The 16,701-nt window shown below is 41.7% G+C and overlaps 1 protein-coding gene across 6 annotated transcripts in view; it reads left to right on the top strand.

The window, feature by feature from the left end:
• CALD1 (caldesmon 1) overlaps positions 1–16,701 on the top strand; it is a 171,228-nt gene that overhangs the window by 114,252 nt on the left and 40,275 nt on the right. Inside the window, exon 1 of one of the 6 annotated variants that reach the window (XM_033514189.1) lies at positions 8,736–8,948. The exons of the other annotated variants lie outside the window; for them this stretch is intronic. Coding sequence (XP_033370080.1) covers positions 8,902–8,948 — 47 coding nt within the window. The 5' untranslated portion in view covers positions 8,736–8,901. Of the gene's footprint in view, positions 1–8,735; positions 8,949–16,701 lie in introns of those variants that run through there. 6 annotated transcript variants of the gene reach the window in all.

The following is a 16,701-nucleotide window of genomic DNA, read 5'->3' as shown; positions in this document are numbered from 1 at the left end:
TAAGCTACTCAGCATCAGTTTTTCCAATTTTTTCGGTTTCTACAAGGAACTGAGTTTAAAGGGAGGATATTGGTTAGTGGCAGGCTGCAGAGAATGCAAACCCAGCCAGAGAGAGCTGACAAGAATTTTTTTTAATGTTTGGTGGTGGCAAAGGGGATTTTCCTGTTCTTTGAGGAGCAAAAGAGCAGCTGAGGTTCAGAGCCTTTCTTGGAGCACACCAGAAACCCCTACAGGTTGGTGCAAATTTGGCAAATCTCAAATCTTTAATAACACTGTGCAGTGAGATGGGAGAGCCAGGAGAATCGTACAGGGATGCTGACCCTCGTGAGAGTGGTCAAGCTACTGGGTTTCAAAGGTTGTGAGAAGGAAATAATTCAGTATTTTTCAGTTTCCTTGAACACTCACAGTTGCTTTTCCCACCACCATCTGCAGATGGGAAGAAAACCATGGGCTTGAGAGCTGGCTCAGAGCTGTCCTGTCCTGATGGTGTAAGGTATGGCCATAAAGACATTTTCCAGAAGCTAGGAAATAGATATGGAGTGCCTAAAAAGAGTTGTTCACATGGTGTTTTTACAAATTACATCAGGTTCCAGGTACTTCAGTGCAGAAATAAATACTAGCACTTGGGTACAGAGAAATAACAGATTAAATATATATATATATAGTTGGGTCTTTAATAATTGTAGTAATTGGAGTAATTTAAGCCCTCACATCGTTACACCTTTGATGCACATGCTGTGATGCAATTACTGAACATTTATCACAGAATCAATAAATAACAAAAATTAATAAATTAATTTGGAAAAGGCTTCTGAGGTCGAGTCCAACCTGTGACCACACACCCCAGGGAACTAGAGTGTGGTACTGAGTGCCACATCCAGTCTTTCCTCACACACCTCCAGGGATGGGGACTCCACCAGCTCCATGGGCAGTCCATGCTGATGTTTCTGTGAAGAAATTCCTCCCACTGTCCAACCTAAACCTCCCCTGGTGCAGCTTGAGACTGTGTCCTGTGCTGTGGTGATTTAATTTTAATTTTTTGATGCCCTTTCATGTCTATTACTGTGCAGTAAATCACTTTTCTTTCCTCTTTTGGAAGCCTGCACTGGCTGTACGTGGCAGAGCCCCAGCTGCCTGCAGGGGCACAGAGGAATTCTGCTGGGCAGGGAGAACTTTGCTCCATGGGCCAGGTGCAGTGGGGTTTGTAGGTTTTTTTTTAACTTTTCCCACTGTTTTCCTCTAAAATGTCAGGCATGAGCCGTGGCTGGAGGCAAGAACCCAGCCTTGATGGAGAGCCGTCCTGATCTGATATGACAGCTCTTGTGGAAGTGTTCAGCCTCTACCCTTTGTTGCTTTCAAGAGGGAAATCCCATTAGATTGCACAGATGAGACTGGAAGGTTTTGTGTTTTAGATTTCCCTAAGACAAAAAGAAAGTAAAGGATTTATTTTTATTTTTTTTTTTTGTGTATGTGGTTTTGTTTTGGTCTCCTTCAAGAAAGAAGTGCTGTAAAAATAGATGTTATCCTATTTCTTGAACAGTCCACAAAGGTGTTACACCCCTGATGTTTAATGCCCTGTTTGGTTCCTTTCTGGAAGAAGCAGGCTTGCTGCACAGGGAGAGAAAGTTTGATGTGCTGCTGGCTCATCTTGGGAACTGCAAATGGGTTGGGGTGGGAGGGTTAAGGAGATTTATCAGACAGCAGGAGCTGTGAGTCTCAGTGTAGAGACTGTAGAAACCTCTGTGGTGAGCCCTGGGAGTGAGGGGGTAGCAGGGACAGTTCTGATCCACTCTGCCATTTGAATGGAATTTGAATGGAATTGAATGTATAACTAGCCCCTAATTTCCAGAGCATTTTTTTTTTGTGTGGGTTTAGCAATCTGATTCCTGTCAAACCCAATGACTGTCACATTGACGTAAATGCCAGGCAATATTTAGAAAATTTGGGAAAGGTATTTTGCCAAGGAAGAGAAAAACCCAACCCCTCTGTTTTAACATGCATTCCTATAGGAATCAGAAATATGGAAGAAAGGGAAAAGGCATACTGAAGTGTTGACCATTCTAACAAAAATCATACTGTACTGGTCTTTTTTTGGAATGTTTTTTTAAAGTTTTCCACTGGCTGGAGGCTTTTGAAGGAAAGAAAAGAAAAGACTCATCTTCTGTCTTGAATTAACTTAGTTAATGATTAACAGAGCAGTGCAGTATGTGTGGTGCCTTTTAATTAAATCAGAAGAGACATGATTTGGACAAGATTTTAGTTTCACTTTGAAAGTTATTAAATAAACTGACACTGTTTGTTCTCCCAAAGTTCCTGGGAGCATCCTGTTAGCTGGTAATCCCTGTGCAGCCAGTGAAATAAAGCTGCTTCTAAAACACCTGAGGGCCAGTGCCAGATATTAAAAATGACTGGTCCAGTCATTTTTATAATGGGCATAACTGCACATTAACCTGCATGAAACAGGGGCCTGCTCTGAGGATCCAGTTTCAGTTCAGGGGTAACAAAGGTGCAAACTGAGCATTTTCTGGTCAGGTTTGCATTTTGGATACCTCAGAGCTGTTCAAGTGGCATAAGCTGTTGAGGGGTTGCTGCCTTTGGTGGAATTTGGATGGTTTTTTGCTAGCTGAGTTTATGTGAAGTGAGATCCCGACTGGGGCTTGGATGTTGCTCACCAGTAAAATTCAGGGTATCATAAGATAGGAGCTTTTGCTACAGGAACACAGCAAAATTGGCTCAGCAGGAAATGCTCCTCTCCTCCCAGGGCTGTGTCCCTGTGCTCACTTTTATATAAAAATCTCCCAGCAGTGAAGGATCAAACCCAAATCCTGGATGCAAACCCTGGCTTCAGACTGGAGCAAGTGGATGCTGGCATGTGGTGGCACCCAGGGGTGAATAGAGCCAACATTTCACACTTTGCTGTTGTTTACTGATCTGTCTGTTAAGGAGCTGTGGCTGAGGCCTCGCCCATGCCCTCTCAGCAGTAAAATCAAGGCAGAGCCTGTTTTGCCTGGAGATGCATCTATCATCTCTGTTTCTATCACACCTACCACACTGTGGCTCCTTCTGGCTTTTGTGGCCAAGCCTGAAGTGAGGAGTTATCTTTGCAGCATGCCTCCAATATTTTAAAAATAACATTAATAATCTCACATAGAAACTGTTGTTGAAATTACCTATTGCCAAAAACAGTTGGGGCAAAGAGAACTTACATCTACATTATTGGCAGCTTTGTGTTTTGTGGGCACTGCAGGTATCATCCTACATGGCTGTGAGCAGAAATCCTACAAGTCTGGGCTTTGGGTGTTATCCTTCCCACTGATAAAGCTGAAATTTATTAATTGCCAGTATAATTCTGGTATAAATGAGAGACAGCAAACTTCCAAGTTTGAAAACCAAAGGAATAGGTTGCTTTTTATTGCTGTGAGGATTGCCATGTGTCCCTGAGATGCAAAAAGCACAAAAGAATGGGAGTGGAATTGAGTGGGGAAGCAGTGGCCCTTCCATCTGCTGCTGGTGGTGGCTGAGAGAAATTCTTGCTCAGAGCAGGAGGGCAGCAGAGTCTGTCCCTCACCTGTGGCAGTGCCAGGGCACAGGGAGAAGAGATAAAACCTTTGTGACTGCTTCCCTCTTTCACTTTCCTCCATTCCAGTTGTCCAGGACCAGCCAGTTGTCTATCCTGGACACTGTTGTTTGCATCTCCACGTTTATTTGAAAGCAGTGAAAACATGACATAAAGCAGAAGCTGTGCTTTGGTGGAAATGGTCTCTCACACCCAGGAAATATCCTGCTGCTTTAATTCTGGATTGTGCATTTCACCAGAAGTGACTGATACTCATTCTCTGCAAACACCAACAAATACATTTTTCTAATCAAGTTTGAATTTACCCTGACAGTTCTCCTTGGAATAAGATTTTAGCACTTGCCTTGGAGTTTGTTCTGTTTGCTGTTACAGCCATACATGTAGTCAGTAACTTTTCCATGTGAAAAGCAGGATAATATTACCTCAAAAACTGAGGACAGTGAGAGAAAACAAAATTCTCTTCCCTGTTGAGGACCAGACTCCTGCCTGCACTATCCAAATCCATCCTGTCTCAGCAAAGCAGGCATCAGTCAGATGGGATTGAATGCTGAATGGACTCTGTATGGTTCTTATCTGCAGCTGCCTGTTTTGGAAGTGTTGATAATTTTGGGCTGCAGGCTCTTGCATTCTAATGTACAAGGCTTGTGTTCCCAGTCCTGCAGAACTTGTCTGTGCAAACAGTTCTGTTCTATCTTCTGATAAGGAATTTGCTACCTGATAATGTGTCAGCGTGAGCACGCAAATTCTGCTTGTGTGTGGCTCCCTGATTTGCACATGCAGATGCCCAAACCTACATATTTCAGTTTGAGTATGTATTTTAATACATAAACCCTTCTAAATTTAATACATACATAGCTGGGTACTCCCAGGTTTCATTGAACACATTGAAATTTTTGGCATTGTTGCTCTTTATAAGCACCCAGGTAGTTATAAGCATGGGCTAGATTTTAAAAGTGAAGGGAAGGATAGATATCATAGCTGTAGGATGGATTCTTAGTATTGAGTATATTATATATAATATACTATTATATTCTTAGTATTATATTTCAGTATTTCAGTAATATATTTCAGTATTCTTAGTATTAGATTTTCAGAATTGAACTTAGGAGTGGGAAATGGCAGAGTCTCTGTTACTTGAGATATTTACAGCTTGACTTGGAAAAAAAAAAAACCATGGTAAGAGACATTATTTGCATTATTTGATGACGAAGTGCATAGTGTTGTTTTTGTAAGTACTCAAGAGATACTCCAAGAGATTATGTATGAGCTGCCAGACTTTACCTTCAGAATGTGATTTAATACACAAAGTGTTGTTCATCTGTGAAATAAATTCCCTGCTCACATGCCAGTGTCCCAGAATGAAATCTCCTAGGGTGGGAAGTGCAGATTCTCTTTGCCCTGTGAGATGCATCCACTGAGTTCCCTGCAGTGAACTGCATTGGAGGATTTCAGAACAGACCTTAAAAAACCAACAGAGTTTGTTGAGAACATGAAAGAGACTGTGGCATCTTTCATTTTCCCAGGGAAGGAACAGTTAAAAATATTCTTCAAATAGGGAGCAGATGTTAATGTCATTAGAATGGATTTTCATAAAAAACAGAGTTCTCTTGCAAAGTGCCAGTAGCTCTGCAAACTTCGAGTCTGCCTGCTTATTTTAGGCTTGTGGCACAGAGAAGGGGCAGTGCAGGGAGAGATCTTTACTGTCTCTGAAAGCAATCAGGTACCTTTCTGTAAGCTGCCTCTTTTAAAATTGCCTCAACATGGACTAAAAAGCTAAAGGAACATGGAGGTATTTGAAAAGCAGGAGCAGTGAGCATCACAGAGAATTCCCTGTTGACAAATAGGTACAGAAAGGAACGAGCTAGATAGAAAAAGTCATGGTCTGGACAGTGCTTATACCTCTGTCAGGTTCTGAATTCACTATCATTTCAAAAATAACAAAGATTCACAGCCTTTTTTGATCAGCTCACTGAAAACTCTGCCTTGCCTGCAGGAATGGTTAAAGTAAAAATAAACAAAACATGAAGTGGCTCTCTGGATGACCTCTGGACATTCTTATTGTTAGTATGAGTAGACATTGGAACCTCCCAGTAATAATTTCCTTTTGGAAAGCTCTCATGTCTCCTTCCTCCTCCTCATTTTACTGCTTTTAATATTCAGAAAATAGGAAAGGCCCTGTAGTTCCTTTCCTTGCTGCCATAGATGACCTTACACTCTCCTGGAGCCACTTGCCTTGGGTTCATTGGCACAAATGACACCTCACAAGTGCTCTGGTGTAGTTAGCATTTGTTTGCTCTGGTTTTTTTCCCTCTTTCCAGTGTCTTCCCTAGGGGTTTTGGTGTCCTACATCTCTGAAGCATCAGGGCATAGGAGGAATGCAGGTTGAGACACGTCTCCTGCCCCATCGTTTTTTGTGCTTTGGATGCCCACATGAATTTTTGAGATTACCTGGAGGTGATTTGCCTCTTCCTGCTCCATATGCAAGATCTTCACCTCAGGGCCACAGTGTACCAAGAGCATCCCTCTTGGCTGAGTTGCAGTGTCGCAGATAACGCTGCAGACAGACACTGATGAGGTTTGCAAGTGAGATTTGCCCACCTTATTTCTCTTCAGTTCCTCATTTGCAGGCAAAGCTGGCACATGCCTTGAGGATGAGCATGGCCAGAGATGCTCATTGCTGAATCTGCAGGCAAATGAACTCTGTTCTCAGTGGTGCTGTAGAGGTATGGGAAAGAAGATGAAATTTGTTGCTAGAAGTCTTGAAATTAAACGTGGGCTGACAGTGTGAAACATTGTGTTTCATCTGGACTGGAGTTCTCTTCCAAAAATTTGTAATTCAAAGCAATATTTGGAAAAGTGAAGCAAGAAAAACTGATTCTTGTGACTATCCAAAGAGGAGTATTGTAAAATGGTTCTGGAGTCTACAACAAGTGGAAGAGGCTTCCCCTGTTTTTAATGGCCAACAAATAGAGACATGCATGGCAGTACAGGCAGATGATCTGAAAATCTGGAACTGTTCTTTGAGGATGTATATTGTAGTGTTTCAAAGGGCAGTCAATTTGCTTTTTATTTATATATCCTGAATGAAAAGAGTTTTGTTGGTGAGCACTTCAATAATCAAATTTATTCCAGGATGGATAGAAAAGAGTGTAGAGCAATCATCTGGAATAAAAAGACTCTGTAACACAGTAGTAAATAGACAGCTGTATTAGAAATCTGTAGGGCTGCCTTGGAACCCAATTTAGAATTTCATAAACATCAACCCTTACATCTGGCATCCGATTAAAATGTGTATTTTTGAAGAACAGTGATACAATCTCTGTTTAACTCATGCTCTTCCAGAGGGAAGAGTTCTGCTTCTGTAATTCCTCAGCAGTAGAAATTACTTTTCCAGGAAGATTAATTATGCCTTCCTTCTCACCAGCATTTTTCAGGACCCCATGTATTCACACTGCTTTACATGCTCACCTTCCTTTGAGGGCTGGGTAAAAAACACACAGCAGTGGCCTGTCTGCTGCACCCTCATCTCATTTGCAGATCCTTCTGCAATCACAGAAGTGGAATTTGTATTTTCCTCCCTTGGCAATCAGCACAATTCCTTGCTCCAGACCAGAATTCCAGTATATTTTATACACCAAAAGATGGGTGTACTTGAGAACAAAGGGCTGGGTGTACACAGGGTGTGCATGAAGAAATAGCAGCTTGGTGGGGTAGTGCAGACCTGTTTCTGTGTGTGTAAAAAAAGCCTTGTACATATTTGCAAGGGAATCTTTCATCTGTCTGTAAAGCACAGGATTGTTACCTTTTCACAATAATCCTATCTTGTCAAAAGTGTAGAGAGAGTTTTTTGGGAGGAAAAAAAAGATCCAGTTGTTGCCTATGGGACTTAAGCAGAGCATAAATTAATATCGGTGTCATAAATTAATATTGGTGTTATAAATTAATATCGGTGTCATAAATTAATATTGGTGTCATAAATTAATATCGGTGTCATAAATTAATATTGGTGTCATAGATTAATATTGGTGTAATAAATTAATATTGGTGTCATAAATTAATATCGGTGTCATAAATTAATACCGGTGTCATAAATTAATATTGGTGTTATAAATTAATACCGGTGTCATAAATTAATATCAGTGTCCTGAGCAAAGTGCAGCCATTGGATTATTGAAAGCTGTGAGGAAGAAAAGAGCCAGGGTTGATGCTTCCCTGGCCTGGGTGCTCACTCCAAGGTAAGAGTGCCACCTGCTGAACCCACACATTGCTCCCCACAGACAGGAGAGCACACAGCAGAGATTTCCCTTTGGGGTACAAATCCACCCACACCCACTCCTGTAATTTATGAGGGTTAACAAGATCACAGCCCGGGGTGGAATAGCTGCAGGACTGCACACTGAGTGCAGTTTCAGTTTGCTCACATTGTTGGGCTTTAAGGGGAAGGGTTTTAGAGCCAAGCTTATGAAACTGGTGGTGCCTCCATTGAAATCACTGCATTTCTGTTTCCTGCTCCATTCACTGGAATTCATGGAAGAACACCGAGGACAGTCTGCTAGGCTGGATTCAGCTCCAGCCCTGGTTTTAATCCTGTTGTTAAGCCCAAAATGGTTTTACCTGGACTGCAGTTGTGCTTGTAGCAGCTCCCCACCTCCTTGGATTTGTGTTTGGCAGTCACCCTCAGTCCTGAGCTGTCCGACCCAGCCTGACCTTTCACAGGTTAGACTGGATGCAAGTGCCTGCAAAACGCTTAGGCAGTGATTTACTGTCAAAGAGAGGACTGTTCCCTGGACCATTATTTTATATCTGGGCCCTCTCATCTCTCAGCAGGCTGGAATGTGCCTTTTCTAGGAGCAAATGCTTGCAAAGGCACCTCTGTGCAGTGCTGAGGCTGCTCAGTGCTCAGAGGAGCTGCCCGAACAGAATTCCTTCTTGTGAAAGCTGGATGGGAAGCAAGAGTTGGTCAGGCAGCTTGAGCAGCTGAGAAATCTGCAGGAATTTCTGTAACTGGGGGCTCAGCAATGACAAGGAGGATCTATTAGAGAGAATACAGTAAAAAAATAAATGGAAAATCATATGATCACAGAGCAGAGGGGAGGGGGATATCGGATAGATAATGAGCTTGAGAACAGGCAAACACTGAGTGTCATTCCAGGAGCTACAGGACCAACCAAATGGTTAACCTGTGGGGTGGAAAGAGCATCCAATGAGTCTCACATGCCTGAAAGGATAATGGCATTTTTATTATCTCATTCCACGCCCTGATCATCCGTCCATTTGCTCCCTGGAGCTGCCAGCAGTTTGCAGCGACTCAAACACTGCAGAACATGATCAGCAGATCCTACTGCAGGCAGAACCTGTCCAGCCTTTCCAAGTGAGTTGCCAGTTTATGGTATCTGTGTGGATTTATCCTTTTGGTGCTGTGTGGGAGGGAATGGCAAGGGGAACAGAGTGGTGTAACAAGGTGGGCAACGAGCAGTGGATATAGATTGGGTTCTTTCTTTTTTTCTTTTACATTGTGCTCTGTTGTCTAAAATCTTTGCATTTCTCTTAGCTGAACTGCAGAATTCCAACTGCTCAGTGGCAGAAGGATGTGTTGGGAGAACTGGCTGCTAATTGGAGTTCTGCTGGGGGGAAGTTTGCAGGAATTTCATAGTTTGTGTGAAAGCTTTCACATATCTTACATTGCTTAATTCACCAAGTAAATAAAGTCCTCATGGCACATTCATCCCTGAATGTGGAAGGGAAAGCAAGAGAAGAAAATCAATTAGCCTGTGTAATATTGCCAGTAATACAATCTGCTTTATTCCTGTCCTGTATTGTTTTGTTGCTCTGCTTTATGAGCTGATGGGTAGGACAGTGCTGTTTCTAAATTGCTGTGATTTCTATAAGGGTTTGGTTTAAAGCTTGGGAGAGGTTTTTGAAGAGCAACTGGGATTTCTATATGTGTTTTTTACATCTTCCAGCATGAAATCCAGTGCTCTTGGAGGGAGAGGGAGCTCAGGGATTTCCGAAACTCAGCCCCTCCAAGAAGTCCCTTCCAGGAATCTGAAATCCTTCATTGTGACTTCAGAAATTGGGCAATAAATAATAACTGAGAGCATGTCAGATGACATTTTTTTGTGTGTGTGTTCTGTGGTGAAATACAGCCACAAGCCACAGTAGCCAGCCCTCCCATACCTCTGCATGGGAACAGGGAGCAGCTGTGGGAGAACAGGGATTTCTCTGCCCTCAGTGCAAGGGGAAAGCAAAGGAAGGGGCAAAGCAGGGGAGATTTGGACACTTGAGTGATTAAATGAGTGGTGAAACCTGTGATACCCAATGTGGGGAGCTGGCCCTGAGTGCAGGCTGGACCTCTGAGGTGACCTGGAGATCCTTTCTAGTCTGTGCTGGACCTGGTTCAGTGAGGTGTCAGGGTCTGGCTGTTCTGTTTAAAACACTGTTTAAAAACCTGTTTAAATCCTTGCTGGGAGATACTCTCCTCCACTCCCTTTTGGGCAGGAGAGGGAACTGGCAGTGTGCTCCTTCATGCTTGGCATATCTGATGTGTTGGGGGAGTGCTGGGAGCAAAGCTTGAGCGTGAAGTGAGTTCAATGAAATCAGTGAAATTATATCTTAGTGAAAACAATCCTTTTCTCTTGAAGTATGATTAGCTACTGTCGTGTTGTTTTCCTGTATCTTGGGTCCTGTAACAGCTTCTAACAAAAGCAGACACACCTTGAAAATCAGACATGGGATTCTTTTGTCAAGATTCACGGTAGCATGCTTGGGGAAGAAAAGCAAAGTTCTCTTTGGCAAGGACTCTGAAGAGAAATCAAATGTGTGGCCAGAGCTTGGAAACTGATTTATTCCCTTGTAACAAACATCTCTGTGACCTCAGGCCAAAAGAGGGAAGACACCTTTAGCATTACCCAGAAAACCTTCTTCAAAGCATTGCTCAGAGAAATGCATGATGAAATACTGCCCTTCCCAGGCTGAGGAATAACGTAATCATTCCAAGTGCTCGTGTCTTCTCAGGAGATTGCAGTGGAAAAGAAAAGGAGTATTAAAATCCTTATAAGTGAACTCTCTGGAGACTCTCCAGGGAAAAGGAGGAGGCTGTTATTGCATTATTTTGAATGAGGTACAATGTGATTGTTAACTTCTTGCAAATGTCCTCTAATGGCCCCTTTATATGATCATTTCATCTGTGTTATTTAAAGATATTTTCTGTGCTTTCAGTGGACTTGTGGTATTTGCAGAAAATTTTGTAATTGCTAAATAGCTGAATATAATCCTGTTAGCATTTGATACACTAGAAATTAAAAGCAGAAGCTCTCAGCAGAGCCAAGAAATCATTCCGGTTGGCCTGAAAACATGAAGTCTGTTTAATAAATGTATAGGGATTGGCTTGGCTCGCTGTGCTGGACACTAAAGTGTTTACTGTGCAAGTTCCTAGAGAAAGCAGAAGTTCTCTTTGCCAACAGGTAGAATATTTTCATCCAGCAAATGATAACTTCTGTTCAAACTTCAGTTTGGTTGTTGGGAGCTCAGATTTTTTTGCAGCGTTTTCTTTGTATTGTGGCTTATCTTTTCTGTTTCTTGGCTGGATGTTCAAGACTGATATCAGCTATTTTTTTAGGAGAAAAAAGGGGTTTAAGAGGACTCCTCCACAGATAGCAGTGGTGTTGGTGGCAGTGATTTATCTGGGTAATTCTGCTCCAAAAATTGATGCTGTTAATCTTCACTTGAACCTCTCTCCTTTTTCTGATCTTCTCTTTTGACCACGCTTTTCATTCCTGTTCCCCAGGGGACAAAGGCCTGAATCCCTAATTTCTAAAAGCCATTTTACATTTTGATATTACTGAGGTTATACAAGAAGGACAAAATGTAACTACAAACAAGACACACGAAGATGTTTGCCCCTAGTGAGGTTATTTTTCTATTTTGGAAGCAAAGAATCCCAGTCTCAATTTCTGAAAGCGGCTCTTCCCCAGCAGTGACAAGTTTACATGAAGAACTGAAACATTTTTGAGTGGGAGTTTCTGTGGCAGAGAAAGGACAGGTCTACAGGGAAAAGTCTGAGATTTTGCAGCCATTCTTTTGCAGTGAAAGGTTTCGGTTTTTTTCAGCATAAGAAAAGCATTGGCTCTCAGGAGCACAAATCTGGAGTGGAGTTTTGAGTATGCAACTCAGTCTTAAGACTGTGAGCATCAAACATCTAAAGTTTTGTCAGAGAACAAGTGACTTGGGAGAGTTTAATGAAAATTCTGAGCTAAATTCTCCACCCTGTGCAAGCCTTGGTTCAAGCCAGGAACTTGCTGTGAATCCAAATGCCTGGAATGAGCTGTTAGAACGGCTTCTGATGATAGGTAAATTTAGTAAAACCTTGAAAATGTGGTGAGAGTTTTTGCCAGAACTCTTTCAGAACAGTTCAGAGCAGAGCTGGTTATGAGTTCATGTCAGGTTTCTGAAATTGGCTTTGTCTAAATGAAAAGAATAGGAAATGCTTTTTTTAATGAATTTTTTTACATTTTCTAGATAAGAAATTACTGAGTTGCACATCTACACTTTTTCTAAATAAAAAATTTAGATTTTTTTTTATCTTTTGATTCCAGTTGACCTATCTTTCAAAGAGAAAAGTAAAAAAGAAAAAAAACCAAACTTATATGAAAGATTTGCTCTCTTGTTCCAGGCTGAATTATAAAAAAACAAAAACCACCCTGAACATTTTCCATATCACTTCACTCTGACAAGGGTTTTTGCTTCTGCTTCAGCAAAACTAGAAAATTCATTGTTTGTGCAGATCTAAAATCCAGATATCTCCTCCACAGCCACGCTGTTGGCATAGGTGTTCAACCAGTGCTGGGTGGGGGTGGTAGAGCTTTATCCTTCTTCTTCATACCCCTGCCTTCCCTTTCCTGCTCCCCATCCACCCTGTTCCCAATTCAGAGTAAAACAGGAAAGACTCAGGGAAATTCTCTGGTGATTACCTTTTGTTTTTCAGTTCATATACTTCTATATATGTCTGTATAAAGCAGGTGAAGTCAATTATGTCCAGTAAATTAAATCCAATGCTTAAAAACGCAACCAAGAAAAACACTTCAGTCAGTCATTGAAATAATTGAATCACAGCAGCTCAGCTTTCTGTACCTTTTCATTCCACCCACGTTTTACTTTGTAAAAAAACCCCAAAACATTAAAAAAACCCCTTTCTTGCACTATTTCCATGCCCTGGCTATTTGATTTATATTTTGGGATGTGTAAGCTCCTAAATGTAGTGAAAAAGTCTCCTTGAGTTCACTAAGGCAGCTTGAATGTACAAGTGGCTGCAGAGCCAAGTTTATAATTATATATCTGTATAATGTTAGCCTTCATACATTTATCCATTCCCATTTTAATTCTCCATTTCATAAAATCTATGATCAAATTTTGGAGCCTGAACTAAGCCAGTGTTGTCCCTTTTAATTTAGGACTCAGCCCTTTTATTCTCCTCCTGTGCTTTACTTTTATTAGCTGCTTTCTTTTTGTGCTGATGTGCAGCACATATTGTTAAAGGCACTTATTAGAACGGGAATTTTACAGCCTGGAGATTGTCCTAATAAGGGAAAAAAAGCAGCCCTTTATTGGTGAGGTAAGAGAAATCAGGCAGTGGGTAATATTTTTTTCTGCTGATTGAGAAGGATAAGGTGCGGTTTGGCAGGTACCACATTGGTTTGGCATTTGCTGACACGGCTCCTCTTTTCTTGCAGTTCAAATCCTTTGCAGGGCAGACAGTCAGGGAGGGCTTTCCCCACTCCCCCTTTTGCCTTCCCCCTCCCCTCTTCCTTCTCTTTTTCACAGCTGGTGCTGTGAAATCTCACTCTGACACTCAAACTGGATGTGGGAATGAGGCGTTTTCGCAAGTCCAACATTGCAATATTGTAATCGCCTTTTCGGGGAACAGCGAGCACATTGGAAAACGGTTTTCCATGTGGGTTTTCTTACCTCTAAAGCATTTAAGCAGTTTGTGAAGCTGTCAGAAAAAAAAAAAAAAAATCACACTGTAGTCCAAGGTATTTAAATACAATTTCTCTCTTCTCCAAAACCCACTATTGAACCAAAGTACAAGGTTTTACAAAGCTTTTTTTACAAAGTACAAAGGTTTTGAACCTTTTACAAGGTTTAGTTGATTGCTCATCTGTTTTTCCCTTCCAATTGCTTGGGCTGCTCACATTGAATCCCAGAGATGAGCAGCACATCCCAGGCTTAAGTACAGGCTTCACATCTGAAGTCAATGCAGTTCCTTGACTTTTAAGCTGAATTATGGTGAACAAAGTTTCACGTGATGGCAGAAGCTTGTATTTTGGGTTTTTTGCTCCTCAGTCTCTGTTTATCTCTTGGTTAAAGAAAACTAATTATTTTATCTTTAATTGGTGCTGCTTAAAGTCACTTTAAATTCAATTTACATCAGGAGACTGAAAGTGATGTAAAGTGGCTGCTCCCTTTCCACCTGGTGCTCTGGTGTGTTTCTTTGATTGCAGGAGGAATAATGGTTAACTTAGTCACTAATACCCAGTTTTCTCTGTCATTCTCTTGCTTATTTTCCCCTGAATACTGTACATTTGCTGGCATCACTTGTGAAGCAATTTTTTTTTCCTCTGCTCCCCACCATAGTAATTCTGGAGTACATATCCTGTCATTATTGAGGTTAGCTTACTGTAGGGAAAGGATGTGAAACACAAATGGATGATAATAAAGCAGAAAAGGAAAATAAACAGCTTTGGTAGCAGGGGTTGGATGTACCAGTTCACATTAAGCAAAATATATAGATGCACCATGAGGTGTGGACTACTCCCAAAAGCTTAATGAGCAACCCCTTTTAGGGGGGGATTGGTAGGGTTTGGGGTTTTTTTGCAAGATGCCTGTTTTGTATTCAGACTCTTCCTCAGTCAGCATTTCTCTTGAAGACCAGGGGCTTGGCTCACTTTGTCTTCTTTTTTAATTTCCTTCCACCACTTTTCCATACACCTCGACTAAGCAGCAGTGAGAAATACTCAGTTTCTCGTGAGCAAGGCTGGCCCCAGCAGAACCTGGCATACCAACTGGAGAGGATTAACCCTCTGCAAGAAGTTTCACTCTGGGCTCTGAATCTTTTTTCAGATCACTTCCAATCTGCCCTGTACTTCTCTTTAGCCAGATCTGGTCCTGCTGCTGGTCCTTGAGGCAAATGCTGCCATCTTACGGAATAAAAAAAATCCAAAATGATTCTGGTTCCAGACTGAACATTATTCAGAAGTATCTCCTGACTGCTCTGCTATGTATTTTAAAAAATGGAGAAAACAGCCCCTGGGGAAGCCATCCACGTGCATTTGTTTTCTTTCCCACGATTCTTCTAGAAATGTGGAGGCCTGTTCTAGAGGTGTGTCCTTGGGACCAACACACGTGACAGTACAGGATGTAAAATTCTGCCTTCTGTTTGGTTTGCCAAGGCCAAATTGCCCTCAGGCCCTTTTTAACCATAAAAATATATTACATGTTTCTGAACAGGAGGTTTTTTGGCTTGCCAGATTCCATCTGCAATTCGTTCAGCCCTGGAGTTGCTGCAATGTAATGACAGAAGTATCTTCTAGCATCACAACTATTGCTGTCCTGGCTCCTTCTTTACTACAGGTTTTTGTTCTTTGGGGTTTTTTTAGGTTGTTTTGTTTTGGATTTGTTTTTGTTTGTTTGTTTGTACTTTTATTATAGCTGATTTAGTGGAGTTTGGGACTCAGTGAGGGATGGGTGAACCTCACAAGCTCTCTGCACTGTGGGTTTCAGCATCCACAAATGATGTGTGCCACCATCATCACACACTGACCTGGCTGTGGTGGAACCTTTGTAGTCCCTTTGGTCATTTTCAGGTTGTTCCTGACTTTCCAGCTCCCATGAGCTACAGTGACATTCTCCATTGCCATGTGCTTCCTTTCCCCCTTTTTTTTTAATTTTTCCCTTTCAGTCATCTTTTGATAGTGTTTTATTTGCTTATCTTGCAAAGCCCAAGTGAATCGTGTTCTGACCTTACTGTATTCTCTTGCATACTGATGTCTATAAAAGAAGAATCCAGTTTTAAATTAGGGTGGGTATTTTGTGTAACACTCATCTTTCCTCTGTGAAGCCTGAGGGTTTTTTAGGATTCTGTTTGTCCTGCAAGAGGAAAATCACTGGCATGTGCTCTGGGTGTGTAAGATGGTGTTGTGCATCTTGGCCTTAGTCATCTCCCTCCTCCTGGAACAGGAGTGGTCAGACACATCATGTCAGCAGTTTTCTTTCTCAGGATTGCAAAAAGCCAGAAAATCTAATTAGCAGAGGCCACATCTGTTTCCAAAACCAGCTAAATTTTTACTTTGGTTAGAAAGATGAAGTTTGAGGACTCATTTTCTCCTTGTTCCTCTGTTAAATTTGCCATGAAGGCTGTAGCAAAGCAGTTCTGTTGCTCCCTAAAAACCTTGATTTTACTCAAAGTCTACCAAACTTAAAAAACTCAATGCTGCAGCAGAGCTATCTTGGTGTTCCCATAGCCCTTATCTATATGGCTGTGAAATCTTCCCACTGACTGCTTGTGCACTTGTGAGAATTTGCAGCCCTGAGAACAAATATTCCTTTCTTGGCATTTTGGGAAAGCCATGGTGTTAATTACTTACCTGAATTCCTGCATCCTTCTCTGTCTTTCAAAGTCACCCAACACCCTGAAGTGCTGAGGCAGGAGACAGCATCTCCCACCCAGCCCTATGTTTATTGCCCCTGAACAATTTTGAGTGGTGGTATTTTGGTCAAACATCCAGAAATCCTGTTTGTATATGATCACAGCTACACACCAACACTGGCAGTCTGTCTCTTGCTCATCCTGAGCTGGCAGAATCCCCCCTAAGTACATCCAAGAGCACCTCACTGGCAGAGGATTGCAAGGGTTTGTGTTTTCACACAGGAAGCTGTAGCAGAAGAGGAGCCAAATGAAGTCTTTGAAACCCCACATTTGTCAGCATGACTCTCAGCATTTTGAATTAAGAGCAGTCTTAACGTATTTTCCAATTCAGAGTATTACTAATTTCTAGACTTTTTTGTTACCTTGTAGCTGCTAAAGATTTATCTTCTTCAGATAATTACCATGTTCTTGTTTACTCAGT

The sequence above is a fragment of the Parus major genome, chromosome 1A (genome assembly GCF_001522545.3).
Source record: "Parus major isolate Abel chromosome 1A, Parus_major1.1, whole genome shotgun sequence".
Classification (NCBI taxonomy): Eukaryota; Metazoa; Chordata; class Aves; order Passeriformes; family Paridae; genus Parus; species Parus major.
This window is presented reverse-complemented; position numbering and strand designations above follow the sequence as displayed.